Source organism: Mesoplodon mirus, assembly GCF_964341445.2.
Source record: "Mesoplodon mirus genome assembly, chromosome: 13".
Taxonomy (NCBI): Eukaryota; Metazoa; Chordata; class Mammalia; order Artiodactyla; family Ziphiidae; genus Mesoplodon; species Mesoplodon mirus.
This window is the reverse complement of record NC_138989.1, coordinates 77,076,570-77,099,730: the sequence shown is the minus strand read 5'-3', so window position 1 is coordinate 77,099,730 and position 23,161 is coordinate 77,076,570. Positions and strand designations below refer to the sequence as shown.

The 23,161-nt window shown below is 39.3% G+C and overlaps 1 protein-coding gene across 1 annotated transcript in view; it reads right to left on the bottom strand.

The window, feature by feature from the left end:
• The window catches only part of PHLPP1 (PH domain and leucine rich repeat protein phosphatase 1), a 213,340-nt gene that overhangs the window by 61,561 nt on the left and 128,618 nt on the right, over positions 1-23,161 (bottom strand). The window contains exon 4 of the mRNA XM_082640989.1: positions 20,447-20,613. Within this exon, the coding sequence (XP_082497115.1) occupies positions 20,447-20,613 (167 nt within the window). The remainder of the gene's footprint in view (positions 1-20,446; positions 20,614-23,161) is intronic.

The following is a 23,161-nucleotide window of genomic DNA, read 5'->3' as shown; positions in this document are numbered from 1 at the left end:
TTTTCATAAAAAATATATATGTTAACAAGAATGGGGTTTGTTATTTTTCTAAATGAATTACTATATATGAAAATATTTCTCAGCTTAAATTTCTAACACAGTAAATATCAATAGTTTAATCCACAGAAATGAAAGCTGCTTAGGGTCCCCAGTTTTTGAGACAGTAAAACAGTCTTGAAATAGGGTTGCCAGATAGAATACAGGACATCCAGTTAAATTTGTATTTCAGATAAACAACAAATAAGTTTTTAGTATAAGTATGTTTCAAATGTTGCATGAGACATACTTATGCTAAAAAATATATATTCTTTTTTTTCTGAAATTCAAATTTAACTATATGCTTATTTTTCTTCTAATTCTGGAAAGTCTGTCCTGAAATAGATAAAACTGCTGTTCTAGTCCAAACAAAAACAGTACCCTACCTTCTAGATTTGTATGCTCATTTGGTAGAACTGGCCACAGTTTTAAAATATGCATGCAATTAAACTGAACTTTTTTAAAAAAAGTTCCTCTAGGAAGGAAAAAGACCCTAGACATTATCCAAAACAATACAGCACAAAGACTTCAGAAAGTGGAGAACAGAAGGATTACAATTCCAGTAATTACTCAAGATGGAAAGTGGAAGCATGGGCTTTTGCAAAAGTATTTGTCAATAACAGGGGGATAAAAGGTATATTCATCTAGGCAAATAAATTTATTAGGACCATACTATTCCTGAGAAGAAAGGCAAGCAGCAGTGAGTTGAATGAGTAAACGGCAGGTGACAAACTTGAATGGAAGAGAAAAAAAACTAGTTAAGTACAGGCCGAGTGCCCCTGCAGAACAAGGAGTTTGGGCTCCCTTGGCCTAGAGCTGTACTGTTTGGTACAAATACCACGAGACCCAAGTGGCTCCCGAGCATCTGAAATGGGGCCAGTCAAAACTGACGTGTTCTCTAATTATAAAATACACACTGGATTTCAAAGACTTAGTACAAAAAAGAATGTAAACTCTATTAATAATTTTTTAGGACTGATAATTTTGATACATTGAATTAAATAAGCTATATTATTAACATTAATTTCACCTGTTTCTTCTTCCTTTTCCTCAATGTGGCTACCAGAAAATTTAAGGTTACTTATGTGGCTCACATTATATTTCCATTAGAGAAGCATTCTCTCCATACTAACAGTAAGCAGGATCCTGGAATTCCTTTACCCAAATGACGCCTTATCTGTTTTCAGTGCTTGTGTGGGCCTCTTCCCTGGGCCCATCCACCCCTGAGTATGTGCACCCATAGGCCCTAGGAGCGGACAGAGGTTGGACACATGGGCTGTGTGTCCGGCAGGATGAGGGATAGAGTCGGAGATGGAAAAAGATGAGATTTGGGCCACTGAGCCAGTTCCCCCTCATGCAGCCATATCCAGTGCAGAATCCCAAGGGGTCTGAGGATTATATAGATAGAATTCAATAAATTTGAATCTAGAGGTCATCAGAAAAGTATATTTGTGAAGGTAGGAGGTGAGAATATATTTTATTTAACAGTTTGATAGCTTAATTATAAATTAAATATTTAGATATGTGGGCTGGGGCCTCCATTTATACTCTTGCCCTAGACCTATACATTTTAAGGGATGATTCTGATTTATAAGTGTCCTAAGTTTCTCTCGTTCCCTCTCTACCTCCTTCGTAGCCTGCCCTGCACAGCCCATCCCCCAAATTCTTCCCAGAAAAGAACACGATGTTCAGTAGACTTGTTTAGCAAACAAAGCATGGATTGTTTCTGAGAACTCAAGTTCTTGATCAGAACACAGTAAAACTCATCTGTTTTGGAAACTCTAACCCTTAGCCTTCTTAGAGGTCCACTTTTTCTTTATTTATGTAGAAAGCAGTCAGATTATAGGCATTTGCCAATTCAAAAACCCCTTCTTAGAAAAATAAAAGTCCACCTAGAATCCACTTCCCTCTGGTCTTCAAATGGGTGAAACAGATACCTGAAGGCAATTTTTAAGTTAAGAGAGAGATGAGAGATCAAAGTAGGGAGTGGGTGACCTTTCCTCCCTTTACCTTCATTTTAAAAGAATGCAGAGGAGAGAGCAAGGTGACAGTACACTGTTAACGGAAGAAAAGACCAGAAATCTCTATGTCTCCTACAAAATTAAAGACTTTTAGCTCTGTCATGCTACCAGGTGAGACAGGTAAGTTATCAAATGTGCACAGGCCCTGATTCTAAAATAAAACTTGGCTGGCTTTGGAAAAAAATGCATATTTGGTGAAATATTTTAAATAATTTTATTTTTGAAACTAATATTACAGTTCTTAAACCTTAAAATTAAATCCTTGAAATGAAGTTACATTATATTCAATCAGGCTGCAGATATCCCCTCATAGCTGTTCAATATAGGAAGCAGAGGATGATCAGAGCATCACAAAATTTAAGACTAATAAAAATTATTTTAATGACGATTGTAATAATTACAGTTATGAGTTTATCAATAACAAGAAAGGATTCTTTCTGGTACTGTAGAAACTAAAAGGACAAGAAGCTGTGTGGTTTGTTTTTTAAAAACATCTGTTATACGTACACACACACACACACACACACACACACACACACAGTGCCAAGGCTAAAGAAAGCTACTTAAAGTAGATAAAGCTTCCTTATTTCTCAGGGCTATCAAAAGTGAGAACAGACGGGGCCTTTCATTTCCCAAGCTCATAGACAAAGAAACTAGGCTCAGAGAAATGGTGTGACTATCACAAACAACTTGAATCTACTGCCTTTCAACATCAGTACTACTTCTCATCTCTCCCGCCCTTCTTTTATTACATCTTACTAAAGAGTTAAATGTAAATAGATATCACTTACTAACAATTCTAAGTCACAGGTCAAAGAACGGCCTCAGAGTAGTGTGTGGAAAGCACTCCTTTTTCACCCTCATTTCCCTCTATAGAGGGTGGCATTATCGGCCCTGGAGGATAATGAATATTTTGAACACTATGTACATTTACCTTCAAACAAATTCAGGCACAGCCCATGCTCCCAAACTACCCAACAACCTGAAAAGACTGACTTCACTTTCCAGAGCAAGCAAAATGCTTTAAGGAAAGAGATATTAACTCATGTTCATTTGTTGTATACAGAGCTCAGAGTAGGGAAAAGAAATCAAGTTAACATTCATCCAGTCTAACAGTAATCTTAGTTCTCAAAATGAAGTTACATGGCACAGTATCACATTTAGCAAATGGCTTCTCTTTATTTTCTAAGGAGCACTTGCTCCCAATGATTTTATTTTGCAGTATTTATGGGTGCCCAATGCCATCCACATAAGATATCACAGTTGAGAAAAACAAACATACAAATGCTGTCAATTTTCATATACCGCCCTGTCCTGGGCTTGTTTTATTATGATCACTGATGTGCTTAATCTTTTCTCCTTTCTCAGAATTTATCCATTCAATCTATCCACACTCAAAAATTTATGTACAAGGTTCTTTCTGCTTCTGAGTTAAAGGTAAGGGCCACATAGCCTGTATATATTTAGGAAATAAAACCAAATAAATAGCATGATAACTGTTTGGAGACATAATACTAATTAGCTTTAGATCCATCTAAATCTTTAGTAATTTTCCTTCCAGGAACTAAGGGTACAGTACTAGGAAAACTTGACTGTAAAATAAAATGACAGTATGGTAGAAGTAGTTCTAATTTTTAAACATATTCTAAATGTGCTTAAAACGAGTGTCACACACTACACTCATGAAGCGGAAACCACATTTGTCTTACTCAACGAGTCAAAGAAAAATCAATATTACTTTCTGGAGTTATTATTCCCCACAAGTGGGTCAGTTAAAAAAAGACTCTCTGGGTGACTGGATTTCCGTATCACAGAAACAGTCTAAGTTTAACTTGTTTTTTTCCCGTGGGGGGACAGGCTAATACACGTTGGAAATTATTAGGCTTCGGTACTTAGTAATGAAGGCCCTGCTCGAGGACTGAGGCTGTAAGCCTAGCTCCAGGCTTAGCCCTCTGCCTTCCATTAATTATTAATTACGAAAAGCAGGTTCCCTCATGGTCTGGAGAGCTGCACCTTAGTGGAGAGGTGCCAACTCTCAGGGCTCTGTAATACAAACTGTATTTGCTTTTAAGAGAAAAACTGCTTTTATTTGGTGACCAAATTAATACATGCTCTTTTTAACAAGTCAAACTCTAGAAGCATGTAAACAAAATGTTAACAGTCTCCTACTTCCTTCCAAATCTCATCCTCCTGAGATAACCAGTGTCTAGAGTCTGGTATACATCCTTCCAAAGCTTTTCTTCCTTGTAAAACACATACACGCGTAAGTGGGTGATAACCTCCCTCCCTCTTCTGTGAGTGGGACTGTACCACACACTTCTCTTCTACAACTTGTTTTCTCATCTAATACAAACAAATCATCTTTCTGCATCAGTATGTTAACATCTAACTCACTCTTTTGACAGCTGCATAATACACAGAGTACAAATGTGCCACCAATTTATTCCATCCCTCTGCTGATCGACACGGAATGCTTCCAGTCTTTTGCTGATAGAAATAATTCAGCCTATTTGTTTGTGCATCAATTGATTTTATTTTGCAGTATTTATGGGTGCCCAATGCCACCCACATTTTTGAAACCCAACAAGCTCTAAAAATTAGAAATTTTTCTTTGATTCATGTGGTGCCAAAAATGATCTAAACTAATGTGAATATTCGTCTGATCCCTTTAGAAATATAAACGTGTTTGCTTATGGAGTGCTGTCCCAAACCTTGAGAGAGGTGTTATACAATATACAGTATATGCACCGTATTATCTTTAATAACCTGAAAATCTCTGAAATCTGAAACTTTACAAATGGCCTCAAGAGTTTTGGATAAGGGATTGTGAACCTGTATTTCTAAAAATATAACTGTGGGTCTAAGAGTTTGTACAATTAAAATTTTTTTTAACCTTTCTTATATTTTATACAACGTTTAAAGGTTACTTTCCATTTACAGTTATTACAGAAGATTGGCTATATTCCCCATGTTGTGCAATACATCCTTGACCCTATCTTACACCCAACAGTTTGTATCTCCCACCCCTATATATATTTTTTAATCCATATGGCAGAATTACCAAAAAGTTGTAGAAATTCACACTCCCAATCGGTCACACAGGAGAGGGTTTCTTTCCCTTTCTTACCTTCGCTACCATTTAATGTTAGCATCCTTTGCATTATTGCTAATCTGATGGGCAAAAAGTTGTATCAGGTCATTTCAATTGCTATTTCTCAATGAAGTTTATCTTGTTGTGAAGTTCATCTTCTTTTAAATACACAGTCATGTTCTTTGCCCATTTTTCTCCTGGGTGGTTCACCTTCTACTTATCAATTTGTAGGAGCTCCCTGAAAACTATGTGCCTCTTGGTGTCGTATGATGCATGTGTGTCACAGGACGCTCCAGCTTATGGTTTCATTTTTCCCGCCTTGCTAATGCTGACTTTAGCCACACACTAATTTTAATTTTTATTTGCTCAAATGTGGCCATTTTTTCCTGTATGGAGTCTATGTTTTTCACCTTGCTTGAGAAGGTCCTCTTACCCTAACCCAAAGTGGCACAAATGTTCTCCTGTATTTCCTTCTAATATTTATATATTTTATTTTTCACATTTAGACCTTTATTTCACCTGACATTTATTTTATGTTAGGTGGAGGTCTAACAATTTTTTTTCTGGTAGCTAATTATGCCAATATCGTTCATTAAATAAACCATCCATTTCAATTTCCATTCAGTTTAAATAAATTTCATAGAATAGGGGAAGAGAGAACAAAAAGAGAAGCTTAGTGCCATTCCAGTAAAACAGACGAAGAAAAAGGCTTGGGTAAAAACAAGCTGCATTTACTTTTTCTTTCTCTTTTCTTTTTTTCCAAGAGAATTTATAAAATCAAGTGCCTGTATTTTTGTTCTTCCTAAGAGCCCACTTTGTGGTTCTGAGTCAGCAAAATGCTTTAATAAAATTATCAGTTTGATAGAGTAGCTTTTCTCTTTTATCTTTAGAAGGACAAATCTTGGGAAGGGTATTAAAGTACATTTAAAAAATGTGTACTGAATGCACTTTCTCTCAAGAAACATTAGTTATGTCAATGAATGAAAGACATCAGTCAGCAACTTCCTGATTCATCTTCCATGCACTCCTCAAATCCCAATTCCTTTAGTATGGAACTTTACTGGCTTATGAACTTAGTCCCTACACCATGTTTTAATATTTTTGCCCCCAAGCCAGGAATGATATAGGGCAACCTGAACATGCTCTAACTGTTATGTAAGAAAGCCAAATAATCTGCAGAACAGTTAAGAGGCTCTCTCTCCTGGATGCAGGAGAAAAGAAAGGATACCTTTTACCCCATGTTCTTCTTGGACTTGTCTGCAGCTGTGGTGGCATGAGACACATTTGAATCTCTGGGCCTGCTTCAGAACTGCTGGGAACACCTACGCCTCAGAAAGCGTGACTCATCTCCTCTTAGCTCTCACACGGCTCTCCCCAGACTGTACTGTGCTGAAATTGAACTCTCAGCGGTGACTTCTCCATTTCTTGGTGCGGCACTTTTTTCCTGTTGTCCCTTTACCACTTCTGAAATGAATCCACGTGAACTTATATATGCCATTCTGTTCCAAGGCTCAAGTGGCCCACTGGCCTTGTTCCCAGCTAGCACCTGCCAGGGGCTTCTAGGAGGTTCAGTGCACCCAAATGCTAATGCAGCACACAGCCAGCTTCTCAATACTTGAGCAAAATAAACAGAAACCACCCCATCTCCGTCCTAATCACCATAAATGACTGTCAGTATAATCAAAACAAGCATATCACCTTCTCATAGGACTAGAAAACAAAAATAAACACATGTATATTTTACTTGGATAAAATTTAAAATTTACAGCCAGAAAAGAATTTGAGTAGCATTTTCCTAAGAACTGCTGCAGACGTGAAAAAGCAGAAAAAGTATACCAAAGCTACAATTCATAAACATAATTTTTCCAAAATAATAATCAAGGAAATAGAGAACACTCAGTGCTGGCAATAATTACAATGGACATGTTGCTGGAAGGGCAAATTAAAGCATCCCCTAAAGAGAGAAATGTTTACTTTAATCCTCCCTTTTAAAATAGTTCAAACAAGAGGCACTTATGGGTTACTTACTTTGTGCCAGATCCTAGACACAGTTAACCCTATGGATACAACAGCCAACAAGACAGAGCTCCTGCCCACAGCAAGGGAGGGGTGGGGGGGGGCATGCAAGGGCAGGCTCCCATGAATCAAGTAATTCCATTATACAGAAAACCACTCCAAATCACAGGACGGTAACCATGCGTTAAGAGCAGTCACTAGATCTACAGGAACTGGGCACTAACTAAATTCACGAAAACAGTAAGTCCTCAGTGGCATAAATCAGTCACTTCCTGATTCTTTTATAAATTGGCAACATAACAATCAAAAAAACAAAGAAGAAATATGTTATGTTACAGTTAAACATCTCTTATGAAATAGTTTCTCACTTTATCCATGACTACATGTTTTCATTTTCTCACCAACAGATCTGCCCATAGTTAGCCAATTTAATTGAGATACTATTCAAGAGATGTTTAATATTAACCTCCACACTAGTAGGACAAATAACAAAATATAAAAAGAACATTTCTGTAACAGGCAGAAAACGGATGCTATTTCCACTTCTCAAAGCAGAGAAGACCCACACAGTATACTTCGATAAAATCACAGTTGAGTCATACAAGGATATGTAAAAATGAAAATCAGGTAATGTCTCTATCAAGGATATTAGATTACCAAAGGAGAAGGTGAACATAAGCTAAAGCCGGAAAGAATAATCATGTCACGAAAACATGCTCAGACATGGAAAGCTTAAGCTCACATCACAAACAGACCAGGCATATCTGATAGTTAAATAGAAAAAATAAAAAATCCAATACCCAAAGTTTACTAGGTATAATAAAAGTCCAGGGCTTCCCTGGTGGCGCAGTGGTTGAGAATCTGCCTGCTAATGCAGGGGACACGGGTTCGTCCGGGAAGATCCCACATGCCGCGGAGCAACTAGGCCCGTGAGCCACAACTACTGAGCCTGCGCGTCTGGAGCCTGTGCTCCGCTACAAGAGAGGCTGCGGCAGTGAGAGGCCCGCGCACCGCGATGAAGAGTGGCCCCCGCTTGCCACAACTAGAGAAAGCCCACGCATAGAAATGAAGACCCAACACAGCCAAAATTAAATTAAAAAAAAAAAAAAAAGTTCAATCCTAGGACTGAACCATTCATTCACTAAACATTTTCTGAGTTCTTATCAGGCATAAAGGGTGTGAAGCATACACATGTGAACCAGGCATGTTTTTCACCCTCCAGGGACTTGAAACAGTTTGGGAGCAAAGCTTCTATAATAAAAAGCAGAGGATGAAACGTACTGGGAAAAAAATACCATAAATGCTTGCAGAAGAGAAAACTCACTTTTACCTAAGGGACATGAACAAGAGTTCAATAGGCAGATGGGGAATTGAAAAGAGAGCATTCCAAAAGAACAGGCTGGTGTGACTGTTTCTCAAACTTCAGTTAGCATTGTTAGAAGGCAGATTCCAGGGCCCCATCACCAGAGGTTCTGATTCAGCAGGTCTGGGATGAACACCAGGTACCTCTGTTTCTAGTAAATACCCCAGGTGATTCTGATGTAGGCACTTCATAAATCACATTTTGAGAAACACTAATTTGGGGGGCAAAAACTCCACGGTGTTCTTGGAAAATGTTAAGCAGACCATATTGTTAAGCAGAAAGAACTCCTGTGGTCATAAAGGATGCTTAGAGTATTCACAGAGCACCTCGCATTCCAGATGAAGACACTGCTATTTACCTACGAAAATTTTTGAACAGGGGAGTCTAGAACACATGGATTTGTGTATTACATAAATCAAGTAACAGCTCCCTTTCCCTTCTTGTGCTTCCCCTACACACACACACACACACACACACACACACGATCTATGTGGGGTGAAAGTGAGCCTTCTGACAGAAATGTTTAAATTGGAGGAAAGTACAGCTATTTGGAAAGTCAGATTTTCCCTAAGGTTTCTTGTTAATTATGAGTCCCACAGACATCACCGGGGAGAGATGGGTGCGCCCTACTTTCCAGAGGCCTCTGTCCAATACCTTGCCAGCTCTAGCATCACCACCCTAACCCAGCCATGGGAAATGACAACAGGAATCCGACTCTTCCACCCAAAGCTCTATCACTACAGAGCGCATGGTGAGTGACATCAAACTTACAGGCACTCTTAGGACAAACAGAAACCCTCACGGGTCTTTAATTTTCAAGAGTTCCACACGTGTGTTGTTAGAAGGGGCTCCAGTGTTAGCTGTACTGTTAGCTGTGTCTGTCTGACATGAGGCAGAGGAGAGAGGGAGAAAGAGGAACATGACTGGTTTCCATCAGCATCCTCACACTAGCAACCAGAACATTATTGCAGAAGTTATCAGTAATGATGTTAATCATGGTCCCAAGTCACAAGTTACTATGCTATTTAACCATCAACAACCGCAAAATAATTATCTGTTGGCCCGCTCACTGCATGCTTACCCTTTTCCCCTAAGAGCTAGGCAACGTGAAAAGTTGGTTACCACTCAGAATAGCAAATTTCTGCAAATACTATGTTTAACATTAAACTCTTACAGTTAAAACTGAGAGAGTACAGCCAGGAGCTCAACTAAAACAAACAGAAGAACAGAATTGGCCAGAATACAATACAGCCTTACTGGATTCAAGCCAAGGCTTCTGAAGATCTCTCCCCACTTTTTATTTAAGTGGGGAAAAAAAAGTTAAAGAACATCTTAAAGGATCCCAAGAAGGCAACAGGGCAAACTGAATTTAATATAGTCTGGTTGATAAATAAATCTTTTGTTTCTTCTGAGCCCTCTCTTCTAAATGCGCTGTATGAGCGCAGAAGAAAATAGGCTATTATTGCCAGAAATGAGGCCGAGAGCCGTCACCAAGGAGAGCACCAAAGGCTACACAATCTCAGTGTCCCAAGCACCAAGCAAATGCTTTCCTTTGATCAAATGCTCAGGGAAAGAAAATGGGAATTGTGTGAGATGGAAAGCTTCCCAAGAGGATCAAAACTCCATCTGAAAAGCAAAGCTGTACAAAGAAAGGAACTTCAGTGTTGGGAAAAGTTAACTGGAAGAAGGGCATTCCATACAGTCTCTGAAATTCCTTAGACATTTGGCAAGCCTCACCAAACCCAGTGGTGAAAATTCCTTCCCAAGCCCTGAGCAGCGACCGTGCTAAGTGTTTGGTCTTTAATGCATCGGCTATGCCCTTCCTTCAGCAGTGAGTGGCTCTTGTTTGCTTGTAATATGTCTTATATGACAGAGCATCTTTAAAGAAGCTGAAACTGTTCTAAGTACTGCAGTCTATGTCTGGCGAATAAGCTGAAAAAATGTTTTAGCATGCCACTCCTGATCCCACTATGTTAATGAATCATCACTGTTTCCATTAAAAGTGAGTCACTGATAAAATCACTGATAAAAACAAAAATTAAAATCCCTCTTTCTATAAAAACCTGGAAATGTGAACTTTTGGTCAGGATAAGTCATTAAAACGAATAACTCTGTAGCTCTGGAATGCCAAGATCCCCAAAAGAACAGGGTAGGAAATAAGGTCATTTGTTTTCCATTTCATGGAGAATAAAAATGTAGAAAATTAAGCTTTCTAAGAAGAAAGGTACTTGATAAATGCCAGGCATAATTATGAGTTTCTCAATGCTCATTTCTTCAATAACTTTCATTCTTTTACACCCACATACTTGCACACCCAACTCAACTTCATTCCTTCACTCCCATTTGAAAAATTGTCATCTCTCCCATCTCTCTTAGTCTTTTCAGCTGAAAGAAATTTCACATCTCATCAGATAACCTTCCAATTGCCGTGGGTGGACAAAGCTACCAGAAACATACACATACAAATTATTTCTATCAAACTTGGCTTTTGAGTTTGCTCTTGACATTGCCCTTTGTAAACACTGCACTGGATATCACCATGAAAGAACTGTGAGCTATCATCCCTTACAAACTTTAGATCAGTCAATACAACATTACGACACATGAAATTTTAATAAATGATAGATTTAGCTCTTTTAAATGTAAAAGTACACTTGAAACGTTTGAACACCAATATAATTTAGTACAAATAAGTTCATGGTGCTTTGATACCATATTAAAAACAATAAGATTAAGACATGGGAAGGAAAATTATATCCCTTGAATTTAAGCCAACAAAAAGTTGTCCTCTTCATTGACTTTACAAAGAAACTTACTATATTTTATTAAAACAATTCCCCATTGCAAATAATAACAATTTAGTACTAATACCATCTGGGTCATCTAAATGGAATACAGTTAATATAAGTGAAATACTACGTATTAATAAAATAGAGGTAGATAACGCATCGTAATTATTAGTAACATACAAAATCCGGAAAGAAACCACGAAAACTACCAAACATTACTCTGATTTTGCCTTGCCTCTATTTTTGAAAACTAACTGAAGAGTTCCAATGCCAATAAAGGAAAAACAAACACTGGTAGGTCCAAAAACAATGTTTTCCCTCTGAAACTGCTGGCCTGTGTGTGTATATCAGCATGCCATCTTTCCAGAATTAGAATGCTGCTGCAAATACCATTTTAAATGTTCTATGGAAATTGCTCATTTGTTTAAGGTGAGAATTTGCAATAGAGAGAAAAATATTAGGGGGATATGTGGTTAAGAGAAAAAGTCTTAGAACTCCTGTGCGTTATAAATGCTTTGTATGTAAAGTTTCTCTCTGGATATTCGCCCTGACACTGTAACCTAAAAATTCATCCCTTGAGACTATGGTAAAAACATAAAAATAAATTACCCTTTGGTACCTCTCTAACATATTCCCTGTGAAACATACACTAGAGATCAACACAAATTCCTTAAACATACAACTAAAAATAATAAATTAAATAAATGGCATATCTCAAAAATACCATACTGGGCTTCCCTGGTGGCGCAGTGGTTGAGAGTCCGCCTGCCGATGCAGGGGACACGGGTTCGAGCCCCGGTCCGGGAAGATCCCACATGCCGCGGAGTGGCTAGGCCTGTGAGCCATGGCCGCTGAGCCTGCGCGTCTGGAGCCTGTGCTCTGCAATGCTCGGCCACTAACAGTGAGAGGCCCGCGTACCGCAAAAAAAAAAAAAAACAAAAAAAACAAAAAAACCATACTAACAGTATGACCCTAAATAAGCTACATTAGTGCTTTTTGAAGTAAAAATGAGTTTTAAATATATATAATTTCAATTCCTAGCATTGAACATCTGGGTGTGTGTACACATATACTTACAAACTTACTACTTTGAAAACTTGGCAATAAAATCTTTCATGAATAATGGGGATGGGAGACAAAAATCTCACATTAGTATGTGGAGAAAAAGAAATTGGTTTAAAGCCTAGTTTTTCCCGAAGGGCAAATACAACATCACCTTCACCAGATGCTCAGCCTCCACATCCAAGTCCCCTCAACCTACCTCCCCCCCACACAGCTCGGGACATCAGCTCAGTGCTTTGTAACCGCCTAGAGGGGCAGGATAGGGAGGGCGGGAGGGAGACCCAAGAGGGAGGGGACATGGGGATATGTGTATGCGTATAGCTGATTCACTTTGTTATACAGCAGAAACTAACACAACATTGTAAAGCAATTATGCTCCAATAAAGAGGTTAAAAAAAAAAAAAGAAACTTAACAAACTTTCCTGGCGATGCAAAACTGAAAAGTCTCCCACCTTAAATAAATCAAAGTCATGGCTTTATACTACACACTATACAGTGCAAGCTGATAATATGTAACTTGATATGCTTTGTTTTGCTTTGTAAAAAAAAATGTAAATGAAAGATGCGGGACACAAGTACATACTATATGACTCGTTTATATTATGAACAAAACCAGGCAAAACTCTTTATGGTGTTAGAAGTGCGCACAGTGATTATCTTTAGGGTGCTAAGAGGAGGGGCACAGGGAGGGCTTCTGTGCCCCCCCTTAAAATAGCAATTTTCTATTTCTCAGTATGAGCACTGGTCACATGTGTTCATTTTGTGGAAACCCATCGAACTGTACACTCATTATACTTCTACAAAAAGACTTCGAAAAGATTATATAAGGAACATAAGGAATTACATGAGACCCCCCAGATCCTCTCCCCAGTTCCAGCAGGAGACAGTTTATTCCCTGCAAGAAACTGAATCCCAGAGTCCTGGCTCAAAGACATCAGGAATAGTAGAAAACACTGTTCTGAAAACAGGGGATCAAATAAAAATCCACACGCTAAACCCTGAGATTGCAGCTCTCTTCCTTACTCCACTCCCTGAATCTTGGCATGTACTGCCCAGGCAGAAGACCAAAGGATTCCTCTCAAGTAAAACTGACACGTCCTAGGGAGAAGATCCACAGATACTGTCTTTGGAAGTTCCCCAAGGAAACCACAAGGCTCACCCCCGATAGCACTGCAATGAAGCTGTATGGAGGAGAAGTGCTGTCCACAGACCACAGCACCCAATTCGCTTCTCAGCAGCTCACCATTAAATAGGAACAGAGAGCAAAGGATCTCCAAACAGTGAGGTCAAGTTCCTCACATAAAAGTCAGACACCCACACAAACAGGAAAAAAAAGAAATCAAGACAGTGCAATAAGAAAATTAATTAATTAATTAATTAAATGTCCTCAGAAAGAGAAGGAATGCACCCGTGGCAGGGGTGGGGAACAGAATGCTGTTAAAATGCACACAAATTAAACCAACGAACAAGAAAGAGCTCTTAAAAAATATCAGACAGCAGAAATTCAGAAGGTTAAGATAAAGGAGAGAAAACCTGTCAAGAAGTAGGGCATTAAGACAAAGAGGAAAATGACAGCTTTAGAGGACAAATGAGGAGGTCCTGCCTAACTAATAGGAATTTAGAGGAAGAAAAGAGAAAACCAAGGCGGGGAGAGGTTATCAAAAAACACAATGAGGAAGTTTTCCAGAACTGAAGGACGTAATTTTTTTCAGATTGAGTGTTCATCATAGCTGCTGAAATGAATAAAGACTGCTAAAAAAGAAAATCTTAAAGCCTCTTTGGGGGTTATTAAAAAAACAAAGAAGAAGAAGAAGAAAGGAGGTCTACAAAGACAGGAACCAAGAGTATAACACTTTTTAATAGCAACTGTAGAAGCTAGAAAACAATAGTGCACTGGCTTCAAAATTCTGGGAAACATGTTTTCCTATCCAGAGACCAGCCAAATTATCAATCAAGTGTGTGAGAAATATATTTTTAGATATACAAAGTGCCTAGTAAATTTATCTCCCATGTCCCCTTTCTCAGGAAGATCCTAGAAGATATTCCATTAGAAAGAGGGAGTAAACCAAGAAAGAATCGCTAGAGACAGGAAGACATATAGAAAACACAGGAGAGACGAAAAGGGAATTACCAGGAAAATGACAAAAGGTAACCCCAGGACAACAGCTCGGTAGCAGGCCTATGGAGCAGGTACCTACGCTGGCTCCAGGAGGGAAGAAGTCTCCAAGACAAAGGTGTTGAGAAGAGGGTTAGAGTTCTGCCACCTTAACAACACTAGAGAAAAAGAAAAGTACACCAGTGAAAAAGAGAGGCTACTATCCAGCCAGCACAGGAAAGGAAATGTAACCATTGCATTTAAGTGGCTTAGGAGAATCACAGTTCCATGCTCAAAATAATGTGAGCCCTCAACATCTACTTAACCAGAAACGGATATCTGTACATTGAGAGGATGGGGGAAGCGGCGGTCTGGGCATGTGGCATGGGGCTGAGGGGCTGTGAGACAATCTAAGAGTTAAATCCTCATCTTCCATTGTAATATGCCAACCCATAATGCCCAATAACAAAAAATTCAAAAATAGCAGTACATACATACTATTTCAGAAGATGGAAGAAAACAGCAAGAAGAGTCCTGAGAATCAAAAGTAGTTGCCTAGGGAAAAGGACTTGGGTATAAGGATGGGCTGGAGTTCCTATTTCTTATGTCTTATTGCCTATTAAAATTTATTAAAACTCTATATAGGATATTACTTTGATGGGACCAAAGTTTAAATTTTTAAAAATACAAAACAAAACAAAACCAAAAAATGCACAAAATAGTAGGCAAGAAAACTAAAGAGGATGAATTGCAGTGGGAAAACGACAGTAAGACAACCATTTCTCCAAAGCTCCTGCAATAGCCCCTGTGAGAGCTGAGAAGTGCTTCCCCTCACAGCTGGGTGGAGAGGGTATGTGCTAAGAGAAGAGGAGAAGCAGCAGAGGAAGAAGACGAGAAAGGTGGACGTGTTGAAAAGCTATTTACAGATTTAGAATCAACAGATATGAGGGACCAATCAGGAGATTCTGAAAGCACCAACAGGCAAGGCAATGCCCCAAATATCCCTCCATCTGGGTATTTAGGTATTTAGTCCATATATGCTGACCCTTTGGGACTATCATATTCCCCTATGTTATGAGAAGCATTTTGATTTCCTTTTTGTTTAGGCTTTAATTTTTGGATTATTATGAAATACACAAATAGAAAAATACAGAAAATAATAATGATCATCCAAATATCCACTATTCAGCTTTTTCAAATATTAACATTTTGTCTGTCTCTAATTTTTTGTAAAGAAATAAACATTATGGATATAGTTGAAATCCTCTTCAAATCATTCCCTAATTGCATCCCCAAATGCCTCCCAGAAGGTAACCGTTAACCTGATTTTGGCATTTAACATCTCCCTCTACCTCATCTCTAAAATGAGAGCACTGGTTTGGATAAATTCTATGCCCCTTTCTGTTCTAAGACAGCAGGATTTAATAACATGATATAAAGTTCTTGATGTTCTGTAATGAAGTGCAGAAGCTTACAATGCTGTGAAATACACAAGAATACTTCAAAATAATTTCAAGCCTCAAAAACAGATTAAATCATGATATAACCCTTTAGCAAAAAAATCATTGTAACTTTATTACAGTAGTGTCAGTAAAAATAGTATTATGAGTGCATAGGGCATATAAAAACCTAAGTTCAAGAAGTTCCTGTGGTCCCCTTTCACTGTAACCATCAGCTCCAGGAAACAATAAGGAAGTGCTCAAGCACAATATCCTTCTGGAGTTCTTACTACCTATGGAGCTAATTCAGTGCAGCATCAAACTGTCCCCATTGTCACAGTATTCTTCTCTGCCAGGCAATCATGGCAAAAATATTCTTTTTAAAAGTGCATAATGCCGAACAAGACAAGGATATCCACTCTCGCCACTATTATTCAACATAGTTTTAGAAGTCCTAGCCATGGCAATCAGAGAAGAAAAAGAAATAAAAGGAATACAAATTGGAAAGAAGTGGTAAAACTGTCACTGTTTGCAGATGACATGATACTATACATAGAGAATCTTAAAGATGCCACCAGAAAACTACTAGAGCTAATCAATGAATTTGGTAAAGTTGCAGGATACAAAATTAATGCACAGAAATCTCTTGCATTCCTATACACTAATGATAAAAAACCTGAAAGAGAAATTAAGGAAACACTCCCATTTACCACTGCAACAAAAAGAATAAAATACCTAGGAATAAACCTACCTAGGGAGACAAAACACCTGTATGCAGAAAACTATAAGACACTGATGAAAGAAATTAAAGATGATACCAACAGATGGAGAGATATACCACGTTCTTGGATTGGAAGAATCAATATTGTAAAAATGACTCTACTACCCAAAGCAATATACAGATTCAATGCAATCCCTATCAAATTACCAATGGCATTTTTTACAGAACTAGAACAAAAAATCTTAAAATTTCTATGGGGACACAAAAGACTCTGAATAGCTAAAGCAGTCTTGAGGGAAAAAAACAGAGCTGGAGGAATCAGACTCCCTGAGTTCAGACTATACTACGAAGCTACAGTAACCAAGACAGTATGGTACTGGCACAAAAACAGAAATATAGATCAGTGGAACAGGATAGAAAGCCCAGAGATAAACCCACGCACCTATGGTCAGCTAATCTATGACAAAAGAGGCAAGGATATACAATGGAGAAAAGACAGTCTCTTCAATAAGTGGTGCTGGGAAAACTGGACAGATACATGTAAAAGAATGAAATTAGAACACTTCCTAACACCATGCACAAAAATAAACTCAAAATGGATTAGAGACCTAAATGTAAGACTGGACACTATAAAACTCTTAGAGGAAAACATAGGAAGAACACTCTTTGACATAAATCACAGCAAGACGTTTTTTGATCCACCTCCTAGAGTAATGGAAATAAAAACAAAAATAAGCAAATGGGATCTAATGAAACTTAAAAGCTCTTGCAAAGCAAAGGAAACTACAAACAAGACAAAAAGAAAACCCTCAGAACTGGAGAAAATATATGCAAACGAATCAACGGACAAAGGATTAATCTCCAAAATATATAAACAGCTCTTGCAGCTCAATATCACAAAAACAAACAACCCAATCCAAAAATGGGCAGAAGACCTAAATAAACATTTCTCCAAAGAAGACATACAGATGGCCAAGAAGCACATGAAAAGCTGCTCAACATCACCAATTATTGGAGAAATGCAAAAAAAAAAGTACAATGAGAGGGGCTTCCCTGGTGGCGCGGTGGTTGGGAGTCCGCCTGCCGATGCAGGGGACACCGGTTCGTGACCCAGTCTGGGGGGATCCCATGTGCCGCGGAGCGGCTGGGCCCGTGAGCCATGGCCGCTGAGTCTGCGCGTCCGGAGGCTGTGCTCCACAGCGGGAGAGGCCACAGCAGTGAGAGGCCCGCGTACCACAGAAAAAAAAAAAAAGTACAATGAGGTATCACCTCACACCAGTTAGAATGGGCATCATCAGAAAACCTACAAACAACAAATGCTGGAAAGGGTGTGGAGAAAAGGGAACCGTCTTGCACTGTTGGTTAGAATGTAAATTGATACAGCCACTATGGAGAACAGTATGGAGGTTCCTTAAAAAACTAAACATAGAACTACCATACAACCCAGCAATCCCACTACTGGGCATATACCCTGAGAAAACCGTAACTCAAAAAGACACATGCGGGCCTCCCTGGTGGCGCAGTGGTTGAGGGTCCGCCTGCCGATGCAGGGGATACGGGTTCGTGCCCCGGTCTGGGAGGATCCCATATGCCGCGGAGCGGCTGGGCCCGTGAGCCATGGCCGCTGAGCCTGTGCGTCCGGAGCCTGTGCTCCGCAACGGGAGAGGCCACAACAGTGAGAGGCCCGCGTACAGCAAAAAAAAAAAAAAAAAAAAAAAAAAAAGACACATGCACCCCAATGTTCATTGCAGCACTATTTACAATAGCCAGGACATGGAAGCAACCGAAATGCCCATCGACAGATAAATGGATAAAGAAGATGTGGTACCTATATACAATGGAGTATTACTCAGCCATAAAAAAGAACGAAACTGGGTCATTTGTAGAGACGTGGATGCATCTAGAGACTATCCTAAAGAGTGAAGTAAGTCAGAAAGAGAAAAACAAGCATCGTATATTAACGCATATATGTGGAACCTAGAAAAATGGTACAGATGAACCGGTTTGCAGGGCAGAAATAGAGACACAGATGTAAAGAACAAACGTATGGACACCATGGGGGGAAAGCCGCGGGGGGGTGGTGGTGGTGGTGGGATGAACTGGGAGATTGGGATTGACATGTATACACTGATGCATATAAAATGGATGACTAATAAGAACCTGCTGTATAAAAAAATAAATAAAAATTTAAAAAATTGCATAATGCCAATTTTACTTAAAAATGTCCTTGATGATGCAAGAAAGTTATTTGTATTAGATCTCAACCGCTGAATACATATCTTTTTTATTTTCTGGGTGATAAACTGGGACGTACACATAAAGCACTTCTGCTGTATATGAAGTATGATGGTTATCCCAAGGAAGGCCCTTGGACGATTATTCGAGTTGTGAGCCAAACCAGTCACAATGTTCATGGAATACCACTGTTACTTGAAAGAACAACTGACAAACTCAGCATTCAGACTTGGGTATTTGGCAGACGTTTTCTCTACAGTGAAGTAAGAAGGTCACTTCAGGAAAAACAACTGAAAGTATTTGTTGCCAAGGGTAGCCTTCAAGCTTTCAACTGAAATTTAAAACTTTGGAAAACTTGTTTCCACACTGAGCCTGACAACTTCCCAATACTGAAAGATTTTTCTGATGGGATCAGTGGTGATATTAACAACTGTCATTTCTTGAAACTGCATAATGAAATACATTAACGTCTGGAATCTCATTATTATCCAACAAACCAGTATTTTCCAAATGACCAATACTTAATGCAATAAAAGGATGTATGGGCAAAGATCCATTCAAAGTACGAGAAAGATCAATGGATCCTAATGTAAAAGAATTTTAAAAGTCCACTGATAGGATTTTACATTCCACACTGAGACCAACATTTAAGAAATTACCACTTGTCAAGTTTTGGTATAGTATCAAAGAAGAATATTCACAATCATCTGAAAAGAAAATTAAAATACTCTTCCTTTATTCTACATGTCTGCACAAACTTTATATAAATACTTATTGGATTATTCTTTCTGGATGTTAAAAAACCATAAACACATAATCGTAATGGTTGATTTCCATAGTTTAATCTCTGATCATTATCAGTCATTTAAGAACAAATGAACTATCCATTATTTATTTAAAAGTTATATCCTTCTGTAGCTATAGTCTCACGTATTTGCAACAAATATATATCAGAGGTTTCATTTACCACAGAATCAAGATCGATCATTCCTCCAAAAAAGAAAATGAAATGAATATGGTAAATTCTTAAATCTGTTTCAGATAAATGCAAATAAAGTCCCTTCCAACTAGAGGAGCAGACCCTTTTCATTTCACATGCGACTCTTGAAACCTATACAGTAATCACCCAGATGATGTAGTATTAATGGATTTAAACTTTCGTTCTTAAATTTCTAAGGAAATATCTTTTCATGGAAAAAACTGACCTTTTGTAAATTTTGAAAGAAGTAATTAATCTGACCAAACCCCTATAGTTCAGAAGTAACACAGCAAATACCAACTTTTCACAGACCCATCTGTAGACAGGTTAAGAAATACAAGTCATTTAAAGAGAAGTGTTCTTCTTATACAAATCTATCCAGTTAATGACTATTATAAATCATTCATTTCAAAGGCAGAGACCTTGAAAAAAATTTCAAAATGAGAACTGAAAATGTCTTCACTACTAAAGTTCTATTACCCTGCTCTCTGAAAGAGAAAGGTTACTAACTGTAGCTTTTTAGTCAGAATATTCAAGGAACAACCAGAAGCTGACACACCCTCCCCTTCCTAATTATCTACCCATTTCTGCATGCTCACCTTTGCAGTTCATTGAGCCCCCTTGCAGTTGGTAGACTGGGACTCTGCCTTAGGAAGTTTTGTTTTAAATTGAGATGAGTGAGGTCTTGGCTGTAGAAGAGGTTGGCAGGCAGATGCTCCAGGCTACAACATGAGAGGTCCACTGAGCTAATACGCTGTGATGCAACCTAGAAAGGGATAAAAACACAACTCAATTTTCATACCATCCTTTATCCTATAACTGTTTTCCACGGACAGAAACAAGATAACCCCATTTGGGAACACAGACCCGCTATGCAATTAGCACCATTATTCGAATATAAACCAAGAATATTTATTTAGATAGGACTGAGCAAAGTATTACAAAGGCAGGAAACAGTGTCCCTCCATGGAAGGTACTTACAGTAACCCAGTATAGGAGACAGGTTACAAAGAGCACAGATTATCCTATCAAGTTTAGTGATATCAGTAATCTCCTCCAACTGTAGGGGTTATGTTCCTGAAAACATTCATGGTAAGAGAATTCAGAGCTAAATAATACAAGACTTTAGAGTAAATACAGGGTTGGGAGATAGACACTAAGATCTACACAGAACCTATGAAAGCCCTTGTATATACTGATTTAAAACAGCACAGGGCTTCCCTGGTGGCGCAGTGGTTGAGAGTCCGCCTGCCGATGCAGGGGACATGGGTTCGTGCCCTGGTCCGGGAAGATCCCACATGCCGCGGAGCGGCTGGGCCCGTGATCCATGGCCGCTGAGCCTGCGCGTCCGGAGGCTGCGCGTCTGGAGCCTGTGCTCCGCAACGGGAGAGGCCACGGCAGTGAGAGGCCCACGTACCACACACACACAAAAAAAACCAGCACAAAGAAACGCAGGATCAGTGGCCTTGTACGTATCTTTAATAATAGTGGTAGCACATAATCAGATTCCACTGCTTGCCTGCTGTGAACTTCTCGTGTTGCGTCTCCCACAGTTTCCATTTCGCTTCACATAGGTATTCTAAGTGAAATGTTTTATGTCTAAATGTTTATCCACATATTCAAAGTTTTCCCGGTTAAATGGCTCCTATGATAGCCAGAGTCCCAGGGCTACAACAGCGCATTCTGGAAGCGGAAAAAGCGTTGGGCAGTGTGTATTCTCTCTCCCACATTCCAGGGACTGTGGCGCCAGGTTACGCCATGGCACGTGGCTTCAGGCCCACGTAAACACACCTTGGCTGCTTCTTCCCTCACAGAGCCTGTGGGGTTATTGTTCTAAGATCTGGGTTGATTCCTCCTCGTGCTTTATCTTTATCAAAGCTTTATGGCAAAAACTCCATTCCGTATTTGTGATCTGTTCGATGTCCTTTTCTATTACCAAACCCCAGCTGACCAGCTTTTTTTTTTTTTTTTTTAACATCTTTTTTGGAGTATAATTGCTTTACAGTGGTGTGTTAGTTTCTTCTGATTCACAAAGTGAATCAGCTATACATATACACATATCCCCATATCCCCTCCCTCTTGCATCTCCCTCCCTCCCATCCTCCCTATCCCACCCCTCTAAGGTGGTCAACAAAGCTGATCACCCTGTGCCATGCGGCTGCTTCCCACTAGCTATCTATTTTACATTTCAAACCCCAGCTTTACGCTTTCATGATTATAAAAGGCAGCAGAATATGGTCCTTAGGAGTGTGGCTCTCGTGTCAATGTGTGGATTCGCATCCCGGCTCTATCGCTCAGGAGCTGAGAGAAGCTGAGTGCATCACTGAGCTCTCCAAGCTCCCGTATTCTCACCTGTAGAACAGGCATAAAGATGACACCTCCATCCACATGCCTGGTCAGAAAAAGCACTCAATAATTTGTGACTGCTATGACCATTTATGATTGCTACGACTACTTCCAAATACATCTTATACCCATTGGAATCCACATTCTCCTGATGCTAAAGAAGGTATGCAGAAGTAACTTTGCATAAAACACATTCTGCTGATGGCATGTCTGAGGTTAGAAAGAAATTGCTGTGCACACATGAAAGCTGCAGGGACAGTGGGATGAAAAAGGCCTGGCAGGGCTCAACTCAAAAGATTTTACAAAGGAAGTCTGAGTTTGCATTTTAGCAATTTCATCTTTCCTTGAATTTTCACTATTAAGTAAGAAAAAGAAAATCCAAAACAGGCCGAGTTACCCACACAAACCAAATGATGTGAAAAAAAGCCAGAATTTAATGGGCAGAAAGGTAGGTGCAAACATGTCACAGCCACACAAGATTCCCTGGCAGGAACCCATTCACGGGAAGTGAGGTTGAAAGTTATACTCGGTGGAATCATTCAGGCAAAAATATGTGGTGAGGAGGGAATGGTGTGTCAGACCTTCCATTTCCTGAGGTACAGGAGTAAAACAAGACAGACACAGTCTGCCCTAAAGGAGTGCACCTCAAGGAGAGGTGAATTAATATACTACTTGACAATATACTAAGTGCAAGGGCACAGAGCACGATCTAAGGAGTCAGGGAAGGCTTCCCAGAGGACCTGATGTCCAAGCTCAAGGTTGAAACTCAAGTGGCAATCTGTGTTTCTGTCGGCCCCAAATCCTTTTCCACTTCTTTCTATAACAATCCTTCAAATGCATGTGATTCTGACGAGAGCGGCAGAGTAGGCTGACCCTATGGCTACAGCAGCAGGCATGGATTCCTGGCTCGAGCAATCAGAGCTCCCCAGTGCTGAACCCACAAATTGATCCAACGGGTACTGGCATGT